This window comes from Panthera tigris, chromosome C1, assembly GCF_018350195.1.
Source record: "Panthera tigris isolate Pti1 chromosome C1, P.tigris_Pti1_mat1.1, whole genome shotgun sequence".
NCBI classification, from domain to species: Eukaryota; Metazoa; Chordata; class Mammalia; order Carnivora; family Felidae; genus Panthera; species Panthera tigris.
The window spans coordinates 190,674,149-190,700,606 of NC_056667.1; the positions used below are offsets into that span (position 1 = coordinate 190,674,149).

General features: G+C 41.3%; 2 protein-coding genes across 3 annotated transcripts in view; one reads left to right on the forward strand and one right to left on the reverse strand.

Moving 5' to 3' along the window:
• The window catches only part of MDH1B (malate dehydrogenase 1B), a 24,908-nt gene extending 21,966 nt beyond the window's left edge, over nucleotides 1-2,942 (reverse strand). For both annotated transcript variants that reach the window (XR_446058.3, XM_007089948.3), the window contains exon 1: nucleotides 2,730-2,942. Coding sequence is in view for 1 of the 2 variants with exons in the window: in XM_007089948.3 (XP_007090010.2) it covers nucleotides 2,730-2,751 (22 nt within the window). In the remaining variant the exon portion in view is untranslated. The remainder of the gene's footprint in view (nucleotides 1-2,729) is intronic.
• On the forward strand, nucleotides 2,859-20,563 carry FASTKD2 (FAST kinase domains 2). Its single transcript, XM_007089947.3, has 12 exons — nucleotides 2,859-3,100; nucleotides 3,889-4,709; nucleotides 8,113-8,216; nucleotides 8,908-9,016; nucleotides 9,306-9,429; nucleotides 9,700-9,839; nucleotides 10,973-11,145; nucleotides 15,086-15,249; nucleotides 16,515-16,724; nucleotides 17,124-17,208; nucleotides 18,889-19,003; nucleotides 20,368-20,563. Exons 2-12 carry the CDS (start codon nucleotides 3,987-3,989, stop codon nucleotides 20,485-20,487), a joined length of 2,067 nt encoding a protein of 688 aa, XP_007090009.2. The 5' UTR covers nucleotides 2,859-3,100; nucleotides 3,889-3,986; the 3' UTR covers nucleotides 20,488-20,563.
• Nucleotides 20,564-26,458: the final 5,895 nt, after the last annotated feature.

Genomic DNA, 26,458 nt, shown 5'->3' on the forward strand with positions numbered 1-26,458 from the left:
TCTGTTCTTCACAATTACCCTTCTAAACTTGGCCCACTTCTTGCAAACCTCTTGTCTCCATTTTCCCACTACTATTGGAAGGTGACAGAAAACCTTGCTTTCTACTTTACAAAAACAAACCCAAATCATACAAAAAGGCATCAGCTGGTAAGTCCTCCAACCTCCTACCATCATTCCTATAAGCCTGTCTGCATTTGGACTCATCCTTTCCTTCTTCCTCCTATTCAATGGAAGGTGGCTCCTACCTCCTTTCCAGGTCTAATCTCACCACTTATGCTCTGAATACCACCCTCTTCTGCTTTCAGAATTGCCTCTCTTTCGGCATTTTATCTCTGTTCTTGATGTTCCTTTTCCATCGTATTTAAATATAGTACAGTTATATTTAAGTTTTTCCTGTCCTAAAAAAACCAAAAAGCCTATGTCCCTCTTTAGCTAACGCATTCTACCTGCCCTTTTCTATGCAAATTTCTTGAAAGAGTCCTCTACATTTGCCATCTCCAGTTTTTCACTTCCATTTATTTCTTATCCCATTTCAATCTGGCTTTAACCATGACTCTCTGGAGGGACATCAGGGAACCTCCATGTCATTACATCCAATGGATACTTTTTGATCCTTCTCTCATTGACATTTTCTTGTTGGCATTTGCCCTCTTCTATCCTTCTGAAACACCCACTACGGTCAGGTCACTCTTCAGGTTTTCATCCTACTTCTCTGGCCATTCTCTCCATACTTTGTAGGTTCTTATTCCTTTATCAATCCCCTAAAAGGAGCATTCTTCACTGCCTCTTATCTTCATACTCTATGCATTCTTTCTGGCTAATCTTCTCCACTCTCTTGGTTTCAGGTAGAAATCTGTACATCCAGTTCAGAACTATCCAAGATGTTTATACCTTCCTGTAGTTTTCCATCTCCCTCTGAATGTCTCATAGGCACTCAGCATGTCTAGGGCAGATTTTTCCCAAACTCCCCCACTGAATCTGCTCCTTCTCTTATGTTCTTTATGTTGACTACGTAGTTATTTAAGAGAATTAAGAGTATCCAGGGTATTAAGCCTACTTTTCCAATTTTTGTTTTCAGCGACTCCTTATCTACCCATTTTTCCAAACCATTGGTTGGAAATAATTTTAACTATTTCTTCTCCCTTACTTCTCTTCCTCGACCTAATTAGACATCTAGTGCTGTGAATTATGTCTCTGTAATATCCCTCCAGTCCATTCACTTCCTTCCATTTCCATTGCCCACCATCCCAGACCAGGCCGGCCACTATCTCCTTCTTGGACTATTGCACCTAACTGGGGTCTTGGCATCTAATCTTTCTCTTCCAATGGAGAATAACATTCAGGTAAAATGAAAACTTGATTATGTTCTCTCCTTCCAAAGTCTTCCATGTACTTTGGATAATGTTTAAAATACTAAACATGGCTCACAAGAATCTATATTAACTAATTCTGGCCTCAGCCTACGATACTCTCTCCTTTGTACCCTTTACTCCAATCCTACTAAATCTATTTCCATCTTCTGCTTATTGTACACTCTCAATCATCGCCAAACTAGCTTTCCTCATTCCAACCCCACTCCTATGCTTAATCCCTCTCTTCTTCCCTACCTCCTTTCTGCTAGGTAACTGCCCATCTTTCAGATCTCTGCTTAAAAAAACCACTTCCTCTGGGAGGTCTTTGGCTCCACTAAATGAGGTCTCCTGCCACACTGCTCCTACAGAACCTGCTCCGTCACTGACACACAAGCACCGTTCTCTGTAAGTTTCTGTATCACTGCCTTCTCAGCAAATAGTCAGTCAGTGATCAAAAATGTTCTTCTGAATGAATAAAGAAGCAAGCAAAATCGGTTTCCAGGCAGATGGGAGATGCCAATTGTGTTAATGCATCAGAAACTTCAAATAAGGACTGGATAGCTTCTGTAAAAGTCATTGGTGACTTTGGTGAGGGCCATATCTGAAAGGAGGTAGAAGCAGAAGCCAGATTGAATGGAAGGACCTGAAGACAAGAAAGCAGTCTGCTCTTTCAAGAAACTTGCCGAGAAAAGGGAAGGAGGCAGGTACAATAGCCTGCTGCTTTTCCTGAGACCCTTTAGTGGTTTTTCTGGACGCCAGTGGATGTTTTCAATCCTTCCCCTCCATTGCTACACAGCAGTGGGCTTCCTAAAATGCAAACACATACTCTCCTGCTTAAAAAAAAAAAAAATTAAGACTCCTCATTGCTTTCAAGATACAGTTCAAACACCTTTGTTTGGTGTACTTTATGTGCAAGGATCTGACTGCTGCTCCCATTCTAGCCCCAGGTCCAGACTGTTCCTCCATTAGGCCATGAGACTTCTAGCCTCTTCTAGCTGGAATGGCCTCCCTATCGCAAATATTCACAAATCAGCTCCTGGAACGCCTCCCAGAGTCCTGTGCACATCTCCCTTATTTCATTAATTCCAGTGGATCTAAATTTCTTGTTTACATGCTACTGTACTCCGTGAGACCGAAAGCTCTTGGAAGGCCCGGGTGTTATGTTTTCCCCCACTGTATCTCCAGTGGACGGGAGTGCTTTGCACAGGGCGCTGCCCAATAAACATCTTTGAATGAATGCATAAGAAGCTCGAGGTGGTCCATATAGATGCTGGAGTCGCTAGAACAAAAGTTAAGAATATCACTGCTAATTGACCAAAGGAGGTGAGAGTTTGGGTGTTTTGAGAGACCTACAGGGGGCACTTGGGGATCACTCACCCGCAAGCACGAATTTGGCCATGTTAAAGCCGCGACCTAGGACCAGGAACTGCGGCTCAGCGGTTCCCTAGCAACCACGGCGTGGCGCAGGCGCACTTTGAAGCTGAGGCCCTGTCGCAGACGTGAGGTGTTGGGGTACACGATCACACATTGTATTTAAAAGCCTTATGCTCTCCCTGTCCCTATCCCTAAGCCCAAGAAAACTAGTCATTCTCTTTGGTAGGCTTTCTTCTCAGGAAGTTAACCTCGCCAACTACCGCGAACGGAAGCTTTTTGACCTATGAGGGATCCGTAAAACCTCGCGATACGCGCAGCTCGCGGGGAAGCTGTCATGGCTGCGCCTGTATAGAACCACGGGGTTCTGACCTCAGGTGAGTGGGCGACGAGCATAGGCGGGAACAGTTGGCAGCCCTGTACCATAGACTTCTTGCTTTTTGGAGAAAAGTCTCAGGAGTTGCTCGGGCATTAAGTTTAGGGAGGTGGGTTAATATTGGGTGGCTCAGCACTGGCTCCTAACATTTTCTGAGATCTGGTGATACTGGCTCATGTATCTATCTCCTAAGCGCAGGCCGCATGCAAGCGTCACTTTGGTTTATTGCTTCCTTTCCTCAGCGGTTCTACTTGTCCCAGTCCCTATTCTTACAAGTCCGGGTTTGGCAGTTGCTAAATCTTCATGTTGAAAAGTATCCGTCATGGGGGGTAGGAGGGAGGGGAAAGTGGGTGATGGGCATTGAGGAGGGCACCTGTTGGGATGAGCACTGGGTGTTGTATGGAAACCAATTTGACAATAAATTTCATTAAAAAAAAAAAAAAAGTATCCGCCAACGTTAAAACTTTCTCATTGAAGATCTCTCCAGGCAATGGTAACATAAAATTCCTTTCTTAAAAGGAAACTTTGTGGGAACACTTTCCACCAGAAACCCCACTCTACTTATTTTTAAAACTCATTTATACGATGACTACTTCCAAAGTAACCTGGCTTCTCTGAGACAGTGTACACATTGGTGGATGTGGAGGAAGCCCATGTTGGTAAAGCACTTTTACCGTTTTAATCTTTAATGTCTCCATAGGTTCTCACTTTAGTCTCTGTTAAATTCATTTCGTTTCTTTAAAAGTTTTGCTTTGATTTGTATTCCTTTTATAACCCTTTCCCCCACAGGAAAACAACGGCATGTCTTCTCTTTCACTCTTAGAAGTGGCATTTGTGTTACATAGACTACTTTAAAGCGAGTTGAAAGTGTTTGAGTGGATAGCAAAATGATGAACAGAGCAAGTTCCTTTTTATGGAACCTCAGACAATTCAGTACTTTCGTTCCAACAAGCAGAACTATGAGGCTGTATCCTTTGGGATTTTCCAGACCCAGAATTGTTTTTTCATACAATTCAAACCTAAGAAACCTTCTCTTAAGTGACTTTGGCAATAGAGTGCAGTCATCTATTAGGTACCTTTTTCAGGATGCCTTAATTTTTAAATCAAGAGACGACTTTCAAACAAAGGGCGTAAGCACTGAAACAGTCCTTACAGTTAGCAGAGTGCTTTGTCCTAGAAGACTCTCCTTTGATTCAAAACACTCTCTTTTCTCTGACGAGGGACTGAAGATAAACTTTCATCACGAGGCCTCCAATGAAGATGTTCTCACCAAGGAAACAAAACCAACCCCTGTCAACTATAGAAAACTGTCTCGGGAGTGTAGTTCTCTGAGTGATGTGTTAGATACATTTTCAGAAGCATCTACTTTCCCCAGTAGCAACTATATTTCAGCAATGTGGACCATTGCCAAAAGGATGTCTGATGACCAGAAACGCATTGAGAAACAACTGATGTTTAACCACCCTGCATTTAGCCAACTGTGTGAACAAGTGATGAGAGAAGCCAAGATCATGCACTGTGACCACCTGCTGTTCAGTCTTCATGCTGTAGTGAAGCTGGGAATTCCTCAGGACAGTCTGCTGGTACAGACTTTGCTGAGAGTGGTCCAGGTAAAATCAAAAGGCGACTTAAATATCGTTTTTCTCGACATGGCATACTTTGAAAGACTGAGGGGAAATAGAGAAGTATCCTCCTTGGAAGAGATTATCAGTGGAATGGTAGTTTATATTTGTTTTTGCATATATGTGATTTAGAAACCTTAAGTTGACTGGGCCTTTCCTTCCTTTTGCTATGGACATTTATGAAAGCTTGTGCCGTTTTTTCTTCTCCAGAGTTAACCAATAGTGAGGACTAAAATGAGGAGAGATACAAAACATACAAGGAAATGTTGGTTAGTGGAAGGCAGGAGAGAAGGGAAGAGGGGAGAACTAATATTTGTTGAGTACCTGCACTTTTTCCTAGTTTAATTAATCCTCTCAATAGCCCTGCAAGGTCGATGTTTACCTCAGTTTTGCAGATGAAAAAACAGAGTTGATGATGTTAAACAACTTGACTAAAGTCAGACAGCTAGTGGATTCATTTATTCATACAATTAACATTTATTTCGTATCAATAGTGTATCAGTTACTGCAGTTGCTACTAGAGAGAAAGATTTAGGAGACCTCATTCCTGTTTTCCCTATGGAAAGGGAAAGGGAAGGGAAGACAAATATTTTGTAGGCAATTATAAAAATAACCAACAGTCGTTTAATAACTCGTACATTTACTAAATTATAGGCACTGTGCTGAGTGCAAGGGGATATAATTATGAACAAAATAACGGCCGCATGGAGCTTTAAGTGCAATGAAGGAAAACTATAGTCTTGTAAGAGTGTGTAACAGACTTAACAGCTTAGTCAGGAGATGGCTTTCATGATGGGAAGAAGAGACAGGGGAGGAGGATACAGGGTTAGTGTTTGAGGCAGAGACACACGTACAAAGTTTGAAAACAGAATTGTCTCATATAATCCTCAGTGTAGCCTTTAAAATATGTACTACTGGGGCGCCTGGGTGAGTCAGTGGGTTAAGCGCCAGACTTCGGCTCGGGTCACGATCTCACGATTCGTGGGTTCAAGCCCCACGTCAGGCTCTGTGCTGACGGCTCAGAGCCTGGCGCCTACTTTGGATTCTGTGTCTCCCTCTCTCTCTGCTCCTCCCCCACTCACGCTTTGTCTCTCAAAAATCAATAAACATTAAAAAAATTTTTTTAAATAGATGCTATCATCTTACTAATGATTAGTAAATTGAGGCTTAGAGAGGTTAAATAACCTGGCCGAAGTTACCTTTCTGTGAATGTCACTCTTTGTAGGTCTTGATTTGCTGAGTAAATTAGCAAATACCTAGTTCATAGCAGAACAAGGATTCAAGCCCAGTAGGAGATGATATCTAAGTTGAACGAGCAGCAGCTTGTGAGAGATTGATAGTGAAAGGGATGGTATTTGAAGCAGAGAAGATTGCCTATTCAGAAGAGAAGTTTGGCAGGTTTGGGGGAGCTGGAAGTAGTTCAGTGGTGCTGAAGTATAGAATATTGGGGTTGTGTGTTTGAGGTAGTACGGAGGAAATTGTGTAATTGTGGTCAAGGAGGAGGGGTTATGCGTATAGAGGCAAGACCGAGACTGGAAAGGGGGGCGGAGCTCAATCATGAAGAGCCTTTTATGTCTGGGTAAGGAGTTTGGAGTTATCCTATAGGCAGTGGGGATCCATGAAGTATTTTAAGCAAAGTGTCAACATGTTCAAATTTATATTCTAGATCACTGTATGAGTGGAAACACCACCAGATGTGATGATGAAATGATAGCCCATTCAACTAATTGTGTACCTTTTAAGGGTGGACATCTCGTCTTTTAAACTCAATGATCAGGATTAAATAATTTTTAAATTTCTTTTTTATTTAATTTTTTTAATGTTTATTTATTTTTGAGAGAGAGAGAGACAGAGACCGAGACAGAGCATGAGCAGGGGAGAGGCAGAGAGAGAGGGAGACACAGAATCCGAAGCAGGCTCCAGGCTCTGAGCTGTCAGCACAGAACCTGATGTGGAGCTCAAACCCACAGACTGTGAGATCATGACCTGAGCGGAAGTCAGACACTTAACCGACTGAGCCACTCAGGTGTCCCAATAATTTTTAAATTTCTTGAGGATGATCTCACGTGTAGTCCTTCCTATTATAGAATTGAAGAATTAAGCTCATAGGCATATAACTGTATTTAACTTTAACTTTTTATGTTACTCTGATTTCCATCCATCCTTCATTAAGAATGAATTTTGATTTGTGTGTGTGTGTGCTTAAACCACAGAATATGCCTTTATTCTGTTTATTTGGTAGACTGTGTTCTCTGCACAGTTATTTAAAAGTGATTCCAGTTAGTCACCACCTGGTTAGCAATGCTCTTACTGGATTTTGGACAAGTATCCCCATCAGCTTAGCCTCTGCATTGGTGAGGTATGAGCAGTGGATATTTGGAGTCAGTATATCTTTTGGTACAGTTGCGTCTTGCTGACCTGTTGGAATGTTGTAAAGACAGTTTGGCTGGAGATGAAAGCTCAGTATGTCATTGCTGAATTTGTCCTTCAGTCACTTGGTCTTTCCTTTCACAGCGGATAATGATGGAATGTTGCAAATTGATATGGACACCCTCCCATGGGAATGAGACCTTTCTTTTTCTTTCGGCCTTCTCCATTTCTTCTCATTACCTGGTTCTAACCTAAGACTTTGTGCCTTGTTGGTCATGCCATTTTAGCAGAAGAGCATACCTCTTGCAGCCCAAGTTTTCTCACATGTGTTCACAACTACTTTTGTGAGGTGTATGAACCGGTTGTGATTAAGTTGTAGAGTACTAGATACACTGTGTTGTCACTATTAACTTTCCGAATTATGCCCACCGCCATTCCTAGAATCTAGATTAGTACCCTAATCCAGGAGATCTGAGAGATGGAGCTGGGGGCCTGGAGCCCCCCTTGGGACCCAGTGGTAAAATGTGATAGCAGATGTGGACCAGAAGATTCACAACTGAAGCTACAATATGATAACCGGGAAAGGACAGAGAGAAATTGTAAGAGAACAGCTATCTGAGTTTCTTTGGGGATGGACAGGTTACCGTGTATACCTCAGTAGCTCTTACGTTACTGCATTTGTTGTCTTCATGCTGAACTTGAGTCCTAAGAAGAAGTCAAAATAATGTTTGATAAAAGTTACTTCAGAAGCTTCTGAATATGATCAGTACCAAATGGATTTTCAGTGGTAATGATGAATGTAAAAAGTGTTGGTGCACAAAAGCGTGTGTTGGTTATTTGGGAAATTCACTACATAATACATTTCATTTCCCAAAGATGTTGTTTCTTGTGGGCTGGCTATGAATTATTGGTTTGATACTTAGTCATATAATTGAAAGCATCAGTTCAGCAGTTTTGCTTTGGTGAGATCGTCTGCTCTGGGCTTATCATCTGCAGTGTTCTTGTAATTATATTTCAATAGGAACGTATCAATGAGTGTGATGAGAAATGTCTTTCAGTTTTGTCAACTGTTTTAGAGGCAATGGAGCCATGCAAGAATGTGGATGTTCTTCGAGCAGGAGTGCGGTGAGTCCTGTCTTACGCTTTCTTCATGTGGCATTCTCTATCCCTTTTATATCTCCAATCAAAAACCAAGAGGAAAGCTGACCTGCCTTTTTTGGGTGGGGGGAGACTTTGTTGTAGTATAGTCTTCAGTACCTTAGTAAACTTCAAATCCTGACTCTGGATCAGGAAAAGCTAGAAATAATACTTCTTTTAGGGTCTACCATTAAAAAAAAGTGTGGGTAATAGTGAATTCTAAATTGATCTTAAAACACAGTACTGATGTGGGCTGGGGGAGAATTGACATGTGTTCCGCTCATCACGGTCATTTGGGCACCATGGGGAGGTTACATGTCGCTGACTTGGCCTGAAAAGGGGCTTGAGTTTTATAATTTATAAAATTGCTGCACCTGATCTGTTGCCATAGGTCTGTGAGGATAGTAGTTAGTTTCCTTTTTCATTGACTGTGCATTGGGATGTCTTATTATAATCTCCTGATGTGATTTGTTTATTCATAATGGTAGCAGAATAATGTGAGAGGACAGTGCTGGGCTGGCCCTGCATCTTTAACTACTTACACTCCCCCGTGGGAAGGCACATTATTTTTATGGGCTTCATCTTCCTTGCCTAGAATTAGGAGCAGGACCAAATGACTTCTAAGATAACTTTGGTTTTCAGATACTAGAATTGTGGTGTTTATTGTGTATAATTACAGGATACTAGCCGATCAGCAAGTCTGGAAAATTGAACGTGTCTTCACATTACAAGCTGTGATGAAATGTGTTGGAAAAGACGCACCAATTGCTCTTAAAAGGAAACTGGAGGTAAACACATTTTGGATTTCCTCTAGTGGCAGGATTTGAAAAAAAAAATTTCTTACGACCTGCTATCAGTTCCTGAAGTCAGTTTTTTAGGAGGACATTGTTGTGCTTTTGGGTTATAACTTTGCTAAAGTGAAATAATAGATGCAGATTTATATTTTTTGTATATACAATATATGTGTTTAACCTGTGTATCTATTTGAGTCATTCTGCTCAAACTTTATCCTTTTTACTTAAAGATAAATTTACTTTACTTTGCCACAAGTTATAAATTAAAGTTTGTTTTCTTTAGATGAAAGCCTTGAGAGAATTAGACAGGTTTTCCGATTTGAATAGCCAGCACATGTTTGAGGCTTTAGCTGCCATGAATCACCGCTCTATTACACTACTGAATGAATGCAGTAAGATGGTCCTAGGTAAGAGGAATTTTTCTTTCATGATTCTTAGCATCTGACCTACTGTTGAGGACTGTATTTGTTTTGTTTGTCTTAAGATCTTTGCTGTTATACAGACACTATCTGATGATATGATTAGATCTGAATTTTATTTTTGCCTTTGTTTTTTACAAAGTACAGTGCTATTTTTTTTTTTCTAAAGAAACAAAAGTATCGAGTGTAGAGTATCTTGGATGTTACGTTCAAAGCCATGTGGTAATTTTTGTTTGTTTATTTAACTCATTCTTAAAGGTAATATCCATGGGAGTCCTTTTAAAGTATTGATCAACATACTGCAGTCTTGCAGAGACCTCCGATACCGTAATTTAGATCTTTTTAAGGGAATAGCAGATTATGTGGCTACAACTATTGACATTTGGAAGTTAAAACAAGTAAGTTTGTTAGCAGTTTAGAATAAGCCTCAGAAACTTGGGAGAAGCGTATCAATTCATTTCCCATTCTGAGTATTTCTCTATCAGCTTTATAGCAGTTAATAGAGCAAAATATTCCAATGTTGGATTTACTTTTGAAAAATCAGCTCCTTATCATTTATGTCTAGGAGTTACCTGTTAATATACTATTCAATCTTTTGACTATCTTTCTGAAATAAAAATTATATTGTCCAAAGTTTGCTCTTCTATTTGTTTTTCAAAAAAAACCAGTTGTGTGGTACCCTGGATAATTAGGATTATTTCTGTTTCTGCTTTTACTTTTTTAGATTTAGAATAATAAAAATGGGTAATGTGACAGGCTTATGCATTTGGAAGAATAAAATGCCATTACTTAATGATCATGCCTATTTTCTATTTATGAAAAGTTGTCTTGTTTCCTCCAGAGTAAGAACCTTTAAATTTGGGGGCTGTGTTAGCAATATAAATATCTAGAAGCAGCTGGTAAAAATTTCTTTTTGTGACGAAGCAGTGGTAATTGCGTTAGATCACTAGATTCACTTTACCTTGGAGGGTAAAGTATATATTGAGATTGCCATGGAAATTTTCTTTGGAAAGAGAAGCACTAATTGTGAGAAGTTCCAAGAGGGAAATGAGAAGTGGACTGGAAATTTTAATTTAATCATAGTATTTCATCTCTGTTCTCATTTGTACAGCTCAATGTGGAATAGAGAAATTTTTGAGTTCCCTCTTACATGTTCTCTCTTCCTTTTGGATGTAGGAAGTGTCTGGGTTTGGAAGAGGGAATAGTTCAAAATGATTCAGTCATTTTGAAAAACCTCAGAAAAGGTGTATTTAAAGTAGTTTTCATATCTGTTGTATGAAAAACCTATAGGAAATGATTTAGAAATATGGAAACCATTGTATGCTCTGGTTCTCAGCTTATAAAAAGATAGTATTAATATCTGATTCAAGAATTACTGGAACAGATTTCGTGAGGAAGAGAGAACTGTTTCTTTGTGGAGAATATTCTCTTCAGACAGTTCTATTGCTGTTTAAATTTTTTGAGATCTAAAACAATTACTGGTAGCATACTATAATTATTAAAAGTTTTTCCTCAATTCACTCTTTTAAAGGTTCTCTTTCTCCTCATTTTACTTGAAGACCTTGGCTTCCGACATACTGATTTGATGGACTTGTTCATGAAAAAAGTGATAGATGATCCTGCTTCTCTAAACATGAAAAGCATTATCTCTATTCTTCACGTGTATTCTTCTCTCAATCACTTCTACAAATGCCAGACCCAAGAGTATGTACTTGTTTTTTTTTTTTTAATTTGTTTATTGCTGCATAACATACTTCAAGAGAAGATTACATATTATCATAATCTTAATGGATTGTTACAAGTGAACAGATCCATGGTCATTATCTATATCAACAAATAAAACATTAGTATACTTTATTTGAGAAGTTAAACAGAACTTTATTTTATTTTATTTTTGCTGTTCTTTTTTCTTTTTTGCCTTGCTTGTTTCTTTGTTCATTATGACATATTTGTTAATTCAGCATAGGAGTCTTCATTTCAAACTCTCCCAGCTTATTGCCTCAGCTCCTGAGTTCATAGTTCAATTTTCACTCTGACTATTCAATTGGTCCCAGACTACTGCTTTCTATAATTTTCATTTTTAACCACAACCATGCACTTCTGTTAAATACAGCAGCTCCTCAGACGTGCTGGGCTCTTTCATACCTCTGCTTTCCACCCAGAACATCTTTTCTCCCTTTCTAGATCAGATTGGATTCACTGAAACCCAAAATGCATATAAAATGTCACTTGCTAGAAGAGTGATTAAAAGCCCAGACTCCGGAGTCTGCTTAGGTTTGAATCTCAGCTCTGCCATTTGTTAGCTACTTAACTGTCAGCAAGTTACTTGTCTGTGCCTCAGTTTCATCATCTATTAAAATGGGGATCAGAAGTAAGAATTATTTCTAATCACATTGGGTTGTTATGAGGATTAAATGAGTTAACCTGTGTTAGGTTCTTAAAGCAGTGCCCGGCACATAGTAATTGTTAGATTACAAAAAAAACTTACAGCGTAGGTCACAGGCTGGCAGGAATAAACTAGGGCAGTTCTGAGGGTCTCAGTGGCAAGAGTCACAGGCCATCACTTTGCCATCAGGTAACTTACTTGACTGCAGCTGCTTTCTGTCCCTGTGGTTTTCCCTCAGGATTCAAATTTCTAAAACAGCAAGTCTGGTTGACTGGGTTTGGGTCACATGCCCGTCGCTTTGGAGCACGTGACCCAAGAATCCTTGGCCCACTGAAAAGCAGCTGCCCACTATACCCTCCATCGTACTGAAAAACTCAGTCTGTGCTGCATTTCCCATGCCTTCCCTACTTGTCCCCATCAGAGCCCTTGTGCTTGTCATATCTATGAATCTCCGGTGGAGCCCTGACACAGAGTTGTAATCACTTATCAATAAGCCTGTCTCTGCTTCTCAGTTGGAAAGCTCTCTAGGGTGAGGCCCAGGTTCTTGTTATTCTGAACTGAGCACAAGACCTGGCACTGAATAGGCATCTAATAAAGGTTTAAAAGTACCCCCAAATTTGGTCTTTCTCTACTCCCACGCTTGTCTTTGAGGCTTGGCTCCCATGTACCTCCTGCACTTTCTTGACAAACACCGTCAAGCAGTGATAATTAAAACTCCAGAAACAGCTGCACAGATTCCATGGTATTAGGAGAAAAAGCACTGGGTGGTTAGGGAGTTTTTCAGCCTATTGTAAGCATTGCAAGAGACAACTTGGTCGAAATTGTTGCATTGTGTTCCCTGTTCTTCTACCCCGCTTAAGGAGACAGGGCTGGATATCCAGAGGAAGGCAGTAAATGGTAGGTACCAAATGAACACTCTCCGGAAGAGAGAGAAAGGATGCTGGGGTCTTAGGCTGTAGTGGCAAGATTTTAAAAGCAGGCCAGCTCAGAGCATTTGGGAAATAAGTTGACTGGAAGAGAGCGGTAGAAGATTTGGCTGAGCGTATTGTATATCCACATGTTGTACATTAATCATTTTGTTTATGTGATGGCCTCTGGGAGACAGGGTGTGTTAAATCCAGAATATGTTCCTGGGTTTGAAACCCAAGGAAGAAAACATTGTAACGGTTAAGCTGTCCTTTCAGTCCTTTGGTTTCTTCTTGATCTGTACTTACCACCCTGTAAATAATCCCAGATTTGCATCTCTGGTCCTTAGTGTGCCTCTGGACTCCAGGACTTCTGTGGTTTGCATGTGGTCACCATGTATCTTCTTCCTCTTCTTTTTCTTTCTTTTCTTCCTCCTCTTCTCCCCCCTTCCTCTTCCTCCTCCAGCAGTTATTTACTGTTTACTAAATACTATGTGAAGTGATGTTTTAAACCACTTTATTGAGGTCTGATTAACACGTAAAAAACTACATATTTAATGGACCCAACAGGGTGAGTTTTTAACTCATTATTCTTGATTCTTTTCTGCTAACCTTCTCTTCCTCATGTCTTCCTCATCTAAATTTGTTTATTTAGTCAGAAAACGTATACTGAGCACGTGGCTACTTAGGACAAAGATGAATGAGACACATCCTTTTTTTTTTTTAAGATTTTATTTTTAAGTAATCTCTATATGCAACGTGGGACTTGAACTCATAACCATAAGATCAAGGGTCCCGTGCCCTTCCCACCGAGCCAGCCAGGTGCCCCAAGACACAATCCTTTTTTGCCAGGATTCTATGTAATGGGTAAGGTAGATTTTGGCAATTGAATACAGCATAGAAATTGGAGTGAGAGAATTTTATGCAGGATAAATGGCAATAGAGGAAGACTGTGCCAGGACACTAGCCAGCCTGGTGACCTGGAAGTTCAGGATGAATGCCAAGCAGTGCTGCCTGGAGAGGTGGTTCCTAAGCAGATCTTAGAAGATGGAGCAGTAGGAGGTAACCATAGGAAGATAAGCAGGAAGGAAGATTCTGAGTAGAAAGGACTCCATATTCAGTCTGGGAGGAAAGAAACAGCAGAGCATGTGCAGGCAAGGACGCGTAGTTGGGTGCTGCTAAAACACGAGGAGCGGCAGGAATGGGATGAGAAGATTCGAGAGGTGATCAGCACCCAGGCTCCAGAAGCGGTCATCTGTAGCCCGTCCTTTCTCGCCTCACTGCCTTCTCTGGGATCTTTCCCCTTCTTCCCATCCCATTGTAACTCCCACAGTCCTGCTCAGCCTGCCCTGGCCTCCACTGTCTCCCTCACCCCCTCCTGCTGCCCCTGGGACCTACCAGCTGATCTGAGACTTTTTCCTCTACAGGCTCACTGTGCAAAGGGCTCGTTCACGGGCGCGCTTGCCTTCGCTCTGCACCGTGGCCCCACCAGCTCCTTACAATAGCACAGATAGCACGCACTTTCAGGGCTCCATTTCTTTGCTCAGTTTCAAATGATCTGTCTTTTCCACTTGTTGAAATTCTCTTTATCCCCAAAGCTCTATCTACTTACTTTGCTTGTGTGCTATCTCAGTACTTTGCATGTCCCATAATGATAGATAGCTGCTGTCTAAGATTCTGACTGACCTGGGTTCAGAACCTGCCTGTGCTGTTTATCACCAGTGTCACCCTGGGCAAGTGACCTCACCTACCGTGCTCTTTCCTCTCTTCATGCATGTTTAACTGCTTTGTTACACTGTATAACACTGGTTCTGGGTGGTAGGATTAGGCTTGCAGTTCTTTTACTTTTAACTCAGAATATTGATAGCTGGAGAATCTACAGTGGTGTTTCAGGCCTTACAGACATACTCATTGTACAAATCCAGTATCATGGTTAAAAGGCTCTGGAGCCTGACAACTTGGGTTCCAACACTGTCTCTGCTACTTCCTGGCTGTTTTTTCTTGGACAAGTTCTTCAACCTCAATGAACCTTTTACTTGTCTTTTTTTAAGAGGATAATAAGAATACCTACCCCATAAAGCTTTAGTAGTGGTTAAATGAGTTAAAGCCTATGAAGTATTTGCTCTGTATAAGACATATGACAGTAGTTCACTAGCATTTATTGAGAATCTATATTTATTATGAGGTAGCCACCTGACCTGAGGGACATGTGAATACTTCCTGCCAGTCTGATTTTCTTACTTCCTTTCTTTGGACTCCTTAAAGCCATCGGTTCTCTGGCACCTAACTCGCCTCACCATGACCTTGTGTTCTGTTCATGTTTGAAAGCTGACTTTTCTTTGTTCCCCTGAAGGTTCCAGGAAGCTATGGCTCGTTCTCTGACTGGTTACCTTCACCACATCTCTTCTGAAAACCTCTTGAAAGCTGTGTCTTCATTTTGCTTGATGAACCATTTCCCCCTGGCTCTTATTAATCAGCTTCTCCAAAAGGACATCATCAATGAGCTGCTGACATCAGGTATGGCGTCGGTGTACAATGGTGACTAAAATAAGGCAATACCCTGGCTGCCTTGTGATTCCGAACGGGGTCATAGGTGGAGCAGATGCTACTGAGGACAGCACCACAAATGATGAAGTTGAAGGCCGATGCTTTAAACCAGCAAACCAGCCTCCTTTAATGACAGATCCCAGATACAGAAGGCAAGGATAAGAAACACGTCATCATTGTTCCTTTTTTTTAAAATTTTTTTCTTAATGTTTTTTAAAATTTTTTAATTTTTTTATTTATTTTTGAGACAGAGAGAGACAGAGCATGAGCAGGGAAGGGGCAGAGAGACAGGGAGACACAGAATCGGAAGCAGGCTCCAGGCTCTGAGCCATCAGCCCAGAGCCCGATGCGGGGCTCGAACTCACGGACCGCGAGATCGTGACCTGAGCTGAAGTCGGACGCTTAACCGACTGAGCCACCCAGGCGCCCCCGTTGTTCCTTTTATTTACACTGTCTGCACCTGTACAAAGGCAGAGTGTTCAAGGTGTTCTCTATGCCTTGATCAGAGATGTTTGTAATTCCTAATCCTTACGTGTCACCTTTGAAGCCAAGTTCAGTCAGCTTCTGCAGCTCTAAACACTTTGTCATTCGTGGCCTACAATGAGGATACACCCCCTAGGTCAAGCAATCAAATAGTTCCCAAAGTAGTGAATTTATTTACTCTTGAAACGAAATTAATTGTTGACTTTTGGTCTTTTATATTAAGCAAAGAAAAGCAATATCTGGCCGGATGTACAAAATTTGATCATGTGTCTGAACAGAGAAGTTTAAATTCTTTGAAAAAACAATGTTAGGAAATTCTGAAGTTGAATTGTGAGGGAGGAATGCCACGTGCTGATTTTTTTTAAGCGGTTACTGTGGGGGAAGCAGCCTTGAACCCAGGAAACCTGGATTCTAGTCCCGACTTTGCCTTTGGGTAATCATGAGGCACTTGAACATTCCTGGGCATTCCCTCATCACTCAGTGAAGAGTTTAGACTAAATCACCTTGAGAGAGATTTTAAACTGTAAGAGGTCATCAAATACTGATCTAGACACTGGGAACTGATCTAGACTGAACTGATATGGGCACTGATCTAGACTCTGGGAACTAGGGAGACACGAAGACTCCTCTCGATAGGAAACAAATAATCAGAAACATACGTACGTGAATAGAATATCTTAACTGTGGCACTAGTGTTTTTTGGTAACTAAATATTTTTCCTTAACTCTAGATTTTCTTTCTCTTTTTTTTAGGTGACATAGAGAGGAACATTCACAAGCTTCGTATTTTGGCCGCTTGCCTAAAACTTGACGCTTCTTGTCCCAAGGCCGTAGACTTAGCGCTGCCGCCGCTGCCTTCCACACCGCTATCTCCAAACGCGAAGGTGGCAGACGCACTAAGTAGCCTCCTGGGAGAAGGATACTTCTTAAGAAATGTACAGTTGCCACATAATTACCATATCGGTATGGGGCTTTATGACATTTTCCTCTATCGTATTTTATTTATTTTCCTTTATTTTGGACAAAGATGGGTTTTCCACAGCAGGTTAGTGCGGCGTTGGCCCCAGACTGGGCTGCCTGATTTGGGCTCTTGCTCTGTGCGTACTCGTGCTGCGTTTTCGGGCCCTCCCCAGCCCCCGGCCCCTTGTCCGTGAAGCGGCAGTAAATGTGGTGCCCACCTCCTAGGGTTCCTGTGGTGAATAAATGAGATTATACGTGTGAAATCCAGACTAGAGTCTGGCACGTGGTAAGCTCGACATAGTTTTTGTCTGATGCCGTTATCGTTATTAGTAGTGGTAGCATACATTTTGAAACAGAAAATCACTTTGAGCAATGTTTGAAAAATTAATTCTTTTCTTTCAGATTTTGAAGTCAGAATGGATATTAACAGGAGTCAAGTGCTTCCATTTTCCCATATGGATGCGGTAACTTCTGCAGATATTCAAAGGTTGCTTGCATATGTTCATTTAAATCTTAATTCTCAAAGACTTCATAATAAGTAGCAGTAACAATACTAAGACCTTATATTTGTGTAGAACTTATAATGTACCAAGAGACTTCTCATCCATTAATCTCCTTAGGTGTAAATGTGGACATTGATTAAAGACAGTGGACTGGAGTTGAGCTGTTAAATAGGCAGTGTGTGTGTGTTTTTTTTTTAATAGGAAGTTTTTAAAAATCAGGTTTTAAAGCTGAATACTACAATAAAACAATGTCAACATAATTGAAACTATCAGTACAATATAAACTTTTGACAAGATAGTGTAATAGTCATCATAAAAAATGAAGGCATCTATGAAAATTAAATACCCAGTAAATATTTTGTTCTACCACCAGGATCTTTCCAAAGGTAGAGAAACTTTAGCTTTTTAATGAAGTTGTATTGTGTATGGGTCAGACTGTATTGAAGTTAATCATAAGCCGTTTCCTTGACTCGCATACTACAAACCGTGTGTCTCTGGAGAATTGTGATACTGTGCCCCAGAGGATGTCCTGCCGAGCCAGTGAAGCAGGTGCTTCCGGTCATGTTGCGACACCCCGTGTTCGGTCAGCCTTCGTACAAAGGCTCTGCTAGGCCCTGCGGGGTGCACGAAGTAGAGGCAGACGTGGATCCCGACCCCAAGGAACCTGTCTCTCGATTGCTTTATAGGACATGCACGTAGGGAGAGGTATAGAAACAGATCTGTAGGCGTTCAAACTCTTAACCTGCTCATCCCTCTCCATTCTCATACGACTCTTTAACTTTACCCTTTTCTGCATCCATCTAGCTTGTTCCTTGTCCATCTGTTTCACTGTGATCTTCCCTGTACTGTCACCCATCTCCCCTGAAGGAATAGCTTTCTCTGTGACCTCTGTGAAAGCTAATTGTTCTTTTTCAGGTACTCCATTTTTCTGGCCTAATAAATGTACAAGTTTTCAGCCTAAAGTCCTGAGGAGAAGTAAGGAATGTGAGCATTCCTTTAAAAGATAAAATTTCTCTTATGTTATCTTAGATAACAGCCAAAGTATAACAGAAGAGAGAAAGGATACAAATGTCTTATTTTCCCCCCAGCCAACTTAATCTTTCCAAAAGGCCAAGAACAATGAAAAAACAAATTATGCCTTCCATATTTTGTTACACATACAGATTTTATCTTTTTAACAGTTTGGCCTTTCTCTTAGCATTTCCTGTTTTGTATTTGGTCTCTCTGGTTTTCAGATGCTGCTCTCTCTGGACCATGTGTATACAAGGAGATCATTTGCCATTTCGTTTTTCTACATCAGTACTTCTAGTAGCATAAATAATTATATTCGGGTCAGAGATTGAACACTGCACAGGAAAGCCTTGAAATGCTTTCCTATCTGGATATTTTCCTCATCAAGAATGTAGCCATCCTTGAAGGTGGTTGAGGGATAGCTGCGTAAAGCATTATTGCAAGCTTTTGGTTTCTAAAGCAGCCTTCATGTACTGGAGTGTTTGTAAAGGCCGAGTAACAAGGAGGTGGAGGGCGGGAGGGGCAGTGGGGAATGGTGAGGCCTATGGTTGGCAGAGAGCTCAGCCATGAAATCTGCAAAGAACAGGAGCACAGCAGATTGTACGTGCAGTCTCATTAATAACGGGTCTCCTTTTGTGCATTTTTGTTTTCAGAGTAGCTGTGCTGTGTGTTCCTAGATCTACTTACTGTTTGGATTTAACCCACCCCAGAGGATTCCTTGCTATGAAAATGCGGCATTTGAAAGTAATGGGTTTTCATGTAATCTTGGTAAGAAGAAAATGCACACGAGATACTCTTCAGTGACTGATGTCTGTTCTGCTGGGGATGTTGTGGTTGAGGGTGGTCACAAGGACTCTAGGGGATTCGTCAGCAGTATTGCAGTAATTCTTTGGAAAAGAACATTTCTGTACGTGATTTGGTTTTTACTCAGCTGATAGCTGTCATTTACTAGGAGTTTTATAAATGCTACATTTGGTCAACTTTAATCCTTTTTGGTAAGAGGAAAAATTTCTTATTTAAGACCCATGATATCATATTCATTTCCCAGAGTTCCTTAAGGGAAGGAAAGATGAGAATTTAAGCTTTGTTTTCATGGGCCGGTGTGAGGCTACTGTAGGAAGTATGTCTCCAGGAAAAGCTAGCTGCTTGTAAGAGGGGAGCTCACATCTCATCTTGATTCCAACTCCACAGCTTTGCGTGACCAGCCTTTCCAGATGTCTCTGTATGGAGCAAGAACCTTGTGAATGAGTTTATATATATGTTAGCATTGGGATCTGTCTAATTGCCACTCATTTGGTCCTGCATATTATGTGAAATGTAAACATTCACATTTACATTATGATACTTTCCTATCCAAAAATGGATTACATGTATATTACTGAGGTTAAGATGCCACATTTCTCTTAATGGGCTACTGTTTAAGCTTTTTCCCCATAAGGGATATTGTATGTATTCTAAGGAAGATTATCCCAAGAAAGGGATTTTTCCACCCTTTAGAGGACCTTAGTTTTTTAAATGTTTATTTATTTTTGAGAGGGGGGTGCAGAGAGAGAGGGAGACCGACAATCCCAAGCAGGGCCCCTGACATGGGGCTCTCCCCCACAAACCATGAGATCATGACTTGAGCCTAAATCCAGAGTTGGATGCTTAACCATTTGGGCCACCCACGTGCCCCAGAGACCTTTAAACTTTTTGGAATTTTCACTGATAGAGCTTTCTTCAACCCTACCTAGCACATTCTCTTACTAACCCTTTAAAATATGAGTAATCATAAGATAGCACTTGCTTTAAAATTTTTTCTTGTTAATGTTTTTATTTATTTTTGAGAGAGACAGAGACAGAATGCGAGTGGGTTAGGGGCAGAGAGAGAGGGAGACACAGAATCCGAAGCAGGCTCCAGGCTCTGAGCTGTCAGCACAGTGCCCGACACGGGGCTTGAACTCACGAGCTGTGAGATCATGACCTGAGCCGAAGTTGGACTCTCAATGGACTGAGCCACCCAGGCGCCCCAGCACTTGCTTTTGAAGAGCAGTTGGTTTGATATTACGTTGATATGCTTGGATCTCGAAACTAGCTTTTATTTTGCCTGTTGTCTTCTTGCAAACTGATCATTTTCTCCTTTCTTTGGTAAGGTCCATAACTGGGAGATAGAAAGACTGCAGATGAAGGATGTAGTCACGTTTTTGAAGACTGAACTCTATTCAGCTGAAGCCTTTCCTACTGCTGATGTAAATCTGCAAAGCACGTGTTAAAATGGAAGCTGCCTTTTCATATTGGGAGACATAAATTTGTAAAATAACTTTAATAAAGACTGCAATTCAGTTGTCAGTGGAGTCTACCTGACTAGTCACTATAACAAAAAGTATCACTTCAGTTCACTGTTAAAATTAATTTGAAGAGCAGGAGAAATGTTGTTATTGGCATTTTAGAAGGTGCTAAGAAAACTCCAGGGGGATCACTTTTCCAACCCAACCTGTTTCCTCCAGTGCACAGATATGTGACAGATTCATGAGGTTTTATTTTGGCTCGTGAGCTTTGATGCATTGAACACTGGCTTCTTAGTTGTGAAGGGCAGCAGCTAAGGTGGCACGGGCAGTCCTTGCGTTCGAGACCTGCATGTTTGCACTCTTACTGCATACGCTGTTCTAGAATTCAGGCACGGACTGCGTTTTTAATCGTTGGCCACGTGGCCATTGGACCCAGTGCTCAAATCACAGAATTTAAGAAATGATGTGACAAATGCCTGCAGGCCAGGCGTCTGCTTTTGTAACAGGCATTCTAGGTGGAAGTGGCTCGTGAGCCACACTAAGAACTGCACGGCGAAGACAGTACAGACATGGCAACGAGTCCAAATTTATTAAAACTGCTAGGCTGTGGGTTGCTGACATGTAACTGTTGTTGCCATTATTGAGGTCGTTCCTTTTCCCTTTCTTCTCCTCTCCCCACCATTTCAGGAAGTCTTTTAAATTAAATATATAGTTGAGCTATGTTGTGAGTCCGAGCTGAGGGCTATTTTTCAGTTATGTTTGTTCCTTTTTTTTTTTTTTTCCCCTCAGAGAGTGTGAGCCGGAGAGGGACAGAGAGGAAGAGAGAGAATCCCAAGCAGGCTGCACACCCAGCATGAAGCCCAACGGGCTCAGTCTCACAACTGTGAGAACATGACCTGAGCTGAAATCAAGAGTTGGATGCTTAACCGGCTGAGCCACCTGGAGGTGCACTCCCCCCCGTCTTTTTCTTGTTTATTCCTTCATTGAAACATTTGTTCAAGGGGCGCCTGGGTGGCTCAGTCAGTTAAGTGTCCAACTTTGGCTCGAGTCAGGATCTCACAGTTCTAGAATTCAAGCCCCTCATCGGGCTCTGTGCTGACAGCTTAAAGGCCTGCTTCAGATTCTGTGTGTGTCTCTCTCTCTGCCCCACCCCTGCTTGTGCTCTGTCTCTCTTTCTCAAAAATGAATAAATGTTAAAAAAAAAACAAAACAAAAAACAAACAACATTTGTTCAAATTTGCAGTATAGCTGTCTACCTAGTGTTTGACTCACTGTGGTTATAGTGAATTTCATTTATGAAACCCGAGTGCCATGTAATTTGATAAGCATTTTATCCCAATGCAAAAGACTGGATGTTTCTGTCATCCCTCCTAATTCTTATGTTGAAACCTAACCCAAGCATGATGGTGTTTGAGGTAGAGCATTGGGAGGTGATTAATCCATGATGGTGGAGCCCTCATGAGTGGTGTTGGTCCTCCTAAAAGAGACCCCAGAGAGCTCCCTTGGTGCTTCTGCCATTTGAGGACACAGAAGATGACCATCTGTGAGCCAGGAAGAGGGCCTCCACCAGACACAGTCTGCCAGAGCCTTGATCTCAAGACTTCTCAGCCTCCAGATCTGTTGAGAATTTTTGTTGTTTATAAACCACGCAACTAATGGCATTCTGTTAATATCAGCCCGGATGGACTAAGACACCCCAAATACACAGACATGCAATTATTGGACATCTTATTCTCTGCCAGACCCGGCCAGGTATTCAGATGTATTCTTTCCCAGTATGGTAACTCTCTTTATGATCCTCCTGGGGCCCCTGTTTCCTTATCTCTAAAACAAAGATAGATTATTTGCCACGGTGATGCAGATCATAGGGCAGGGCTGGAGTGTGAGCCTGAGGTGACATGGCCTTAAGAGTCAAGGAACCCTGGAGTGGCAATAAAGCTCCAGCACAGGACTGCAACTCTTGAGGTTTTACCCACTTATCCAGCATTTAGAAAAGGTTCGGGGTGAAAGGAAGTTTAGCAATCATTTAACTCACCTCATTTTATGCATGAGGAGGTTAAAGCTCCAGGAACTTGATTTTCCTGGAGTCTAAGCCCCATCATTGATTGCTGCTGCTTCATTTCATCCTCTACTGCCCTTTAGCTTGGGTCTCAGCAGATCTGGATTCTGGCTTCAGATTGGACGGCACTTAGCTTTGTGGCCTCGGCCAAATGATTTTAACCCTTATAAGCTTCAGAATGAAGTTTGAAAATCTTTGACTAAAGAAACTAAAATTCATTCTTTAAATGTTTTGTGTGTATCTGTTGCTTCTAGTGGCTTAATTATGGCTCATAGTCAAAGGATTGGACAATTTTTTTTTTTTTTTGAGAGAGAGGGGGACAGAGGATCCGAAGTGGGCTCTGTGCTGACGGCCGAGAGCCCAATGCGGAGCTCGAGCTCCCAAACCATGAGATCATGACCTGAGCCAAAGCTGGACGCTCAACTGACTTGAGTCACGCAGGTGCCCAGGATGGGACAGTTTTATGAATACTTGTAATTACCTTTTGGGGAAGTCGTTTTCTTGCATCTGTACCAGTTGTCGTGGTACATAAAAAGGCATCTCTCTTTAAATAGGTATTACCAGTGTCGGCACTCTTCATTGGTTTTTGGTCTAAAAACAATCTTGTGAGACTCCAGGTATGGTGAAGGGGAAACGTTTAAGTAATAATATATGTCTTCTCAGGATAGAAACATTTACTTCCCATTCCAGGAGGATATTTACATATTCTCCTTTTCTGGTATTCAGTTGATCAAAACAAAACAAAACAAAACAAGCGAAAAAACCCAAACCACACACCCCCGGTTTGATTTCATGGACTCATTTCTCATACACTGAGAGGTTTCAATAAAAGGTGGGAGTTTATACATTCAAATTCTGACTGCTCTTGATCAAGTCACAAAACATTTTGTATCTTAGTACCACTAACTCCACTCTAGAAAGGATGAACCAACCTATTTTACTGTAACAACCAACCAAAGCATGAATGTGAAAGTTAGAAGTTGACGTGTTTATATAGACGGCTTGCTTCTGATGTAGTCTGTGGTAATCAGTCTTTCACCTCATGAAAGAAATTAGGTGATTAGAAAAGACTTCCATGGGGGTGCCTGGGTGGCGCAGTCGGTTAAGCGTCCGACTTCGGCCAGGTCACGATCTTGCTGTCCGTGAGTTCGAGCCCCGCGTCAGGCTCTGGGCTGATGGCTCGGAGCCTGGAGCCTGTTTCCGATTCTGTGTCTTCCTCTCTCTCTGCCCCTCCCCCGTTCATGCTCTGTCTCTCTCTGTCCCCAAAAAAATAAATAAAAAACGTTGAAAAAAAAAATAAAAAAAAAATAAAAAAAAAAGAGAAGACTTCCATGTTCTTTATACCTGATTCCGTGTTCAGACTCTGAGCTTTGTGTGTATTTGGAGCAGTGTCAAGATGATTATTATGATGATTTTATTCTTGGGCTTCTTTAAAATGTCTACTTATATTACATTCCATCAAGTATACACAAAGGTGAACATCAAGCTGAGGGGAAAATATAGATGACATATTTTCGACAGATAGCTAAAGAAAGAGCTCCTGTCAGTTGGTAAGAAACACTAACATAACAAAAGAAAAATGAGCAAAGAGCTGATCAACATGAAAAAATTTCAGTCGACTACTAATCAGAGACATGCACGTTCAAACAAATGAGGTATGTTTGCCTTTCAAATTAGCAGTGGTTTGTTTTTTTTTTTCCTTTTAAGAATTACAATGCTGCCATAGGTGTAATGAGGCACACACTTGTGTATACTGCTGGAGGAATGTAAATACCTTTGTGGAATGCATTTTGTGGCTTCCCTCCTGGATTTAAAAAAAGAAATAGCTTTATTGAAGCATAATTGACGATGAACTGCATATGTTTACAGTGTACAATTTGATCAGTTTTATCAGATTTTACATATAAAATATCACCACAATCAAGATCGTGAACATATCCACCACCCCTAAAAATTTCTTCCTTCTTTGCCCTTCCCTTTGTTCCCTGCAAACCACTGATCTGCTTTCTGTCTCTGTGGAATGTCCTTTGGGTGCATGCATCCAGAGTCTTAGAAATATTGATATGGATTGAACTTGACCAGCATTAGATTTTTAATGATCTTTGTGCCTATATGCATACAGAGTATATACGTGATAAATATTTGCATTACTCCTGCATTGTGTGTAAGGATTCTTATCGCTCCATTGATGTGATATTTCGCCACATATGAGCCAGACATTGAAAATTATGTGTGTTCATCATTACTGGAATATATATACTTTCTAAGCTCTTGCTACCAGTGTGGTCCATGGACCCATGGTGTTGGCGTCATCTGGAAGGTTGATAGAGATGCAGAATCTTGGGACCCATCTCAAGACCTACTAACCAGAACCCATATTTTGACAATATCCCAGGTTAATGTATGCTCATTAAAATTTGAGAAGCACTGTTCTAAGACATCATTTTAATAGTTGTAAAATATCTGGATGTGCTACAATTTACTTGCCGGGGAAAGTTTACAATGATATTAAATGGAAAAGCAAACACCAACTCCATATTGGGATCCGAATACTATTTTTAAAACATGCAGCTTAGGGGTGCCTGGGTGGCTCAGTCAGTTCAGGGTCCAACTCTTGATTTCAGCCCAGGTCATAATCTCACAGTTCATGAGTTTGAGCCCTTCATCGGGCTCTTCATTGACAGTCCAGAGCCTGCTTGGGATTCTCTCTCCTTCTCACTCTGCCTCTCTCTCTCTCAAAATAAATAAATAAAAAAAATTTTTCTTAGCAGCTTATATAATGCATAGTAGTACAGAAAAAGATAGGAAGGAAAGAGAGAAAGATGGAGAGAGTGATAGTTCTGAATAGAATTGTGATTATGGGGGCACCTAGGTGGCTCAGTAGGTTGATTGTCCTACTTCAGCTGGAGTCATGATCTCACAGTTTGTGGGTTGAAGCCCCACATCAGGCTCTCTGCTGTCAGTGCAGAGCCCATTTCCGATCCTGTCTCCCTCTCCAACGTGACACCCACGTTGTCTCTCTTTCTCTAGAAAATAAACATTTGGGGCACCTGGGTGGCTCAGTCAGTTGAGTGTCTGACTCTTGGCTTTGCCTCGGGTCATGATCTCATAGTTTTGTGGGTTCAAGCCCTGCGTCAGGCTCTGCGTTGACAGCACGGAGCCTGCTTGGGATTCTCTCTCTCCCCCCTTCTCTCTCTGCTCTTCCCCTACTCGTGCTGCCTCTCTCTCCAAATAAATAAACTTTAAAAATAAACATTAAAAAAATTTAAAAACAGAATTGTGATTTTTATTTTCTTCATACCTATTTTTAATATTTGCAAGAATGAATATGTATTACACTTAAAATCAGAAAACAAATCATGAGTTCATCTCCATCCGCTCTTAATGTTTGATTCTCCAAACAGCATTTTAGCAATTCGTGATAACCACCAAGAGCTTGCTTAGTGTATACCTAGAATAATGGGGGGATATAAAGAAGTTAAGACGAGGATCCTCAGGGCGCCTGGGTGGCTCAGTCGGTTGAGCATCCGACTTCGGCTCAGGTCACGATCTCGCAGTCGGTGAGTTCGAGCCCCGCGTCGGGCTCTGTGCTGACAGCTCAGAGCCTGGAGCCTGTTTCACATTCTGTGTCTCCCTCTCTCTCTGACCCTCCCCCGTTCATGCTCTGTCTCTCTCTGTCTCAAAAATAAATAAACGTTAAAAAAAAAATTAAAAAAAAAAAAAGACAGGGATTCTCTCAAGTTGCTTATAAGATGCCATTATTGTTTGTCAAGAGATAACCTGATGTGCGAAAAGGCCCAAAGAACAGGGAAGAGGAGGTCAGAGGGAAAGGGTCACCAAGTTGGGTTTTCAGAGCTGGCTGTACAGAGGAGAATGAACAAGGTTGGGTAACATACA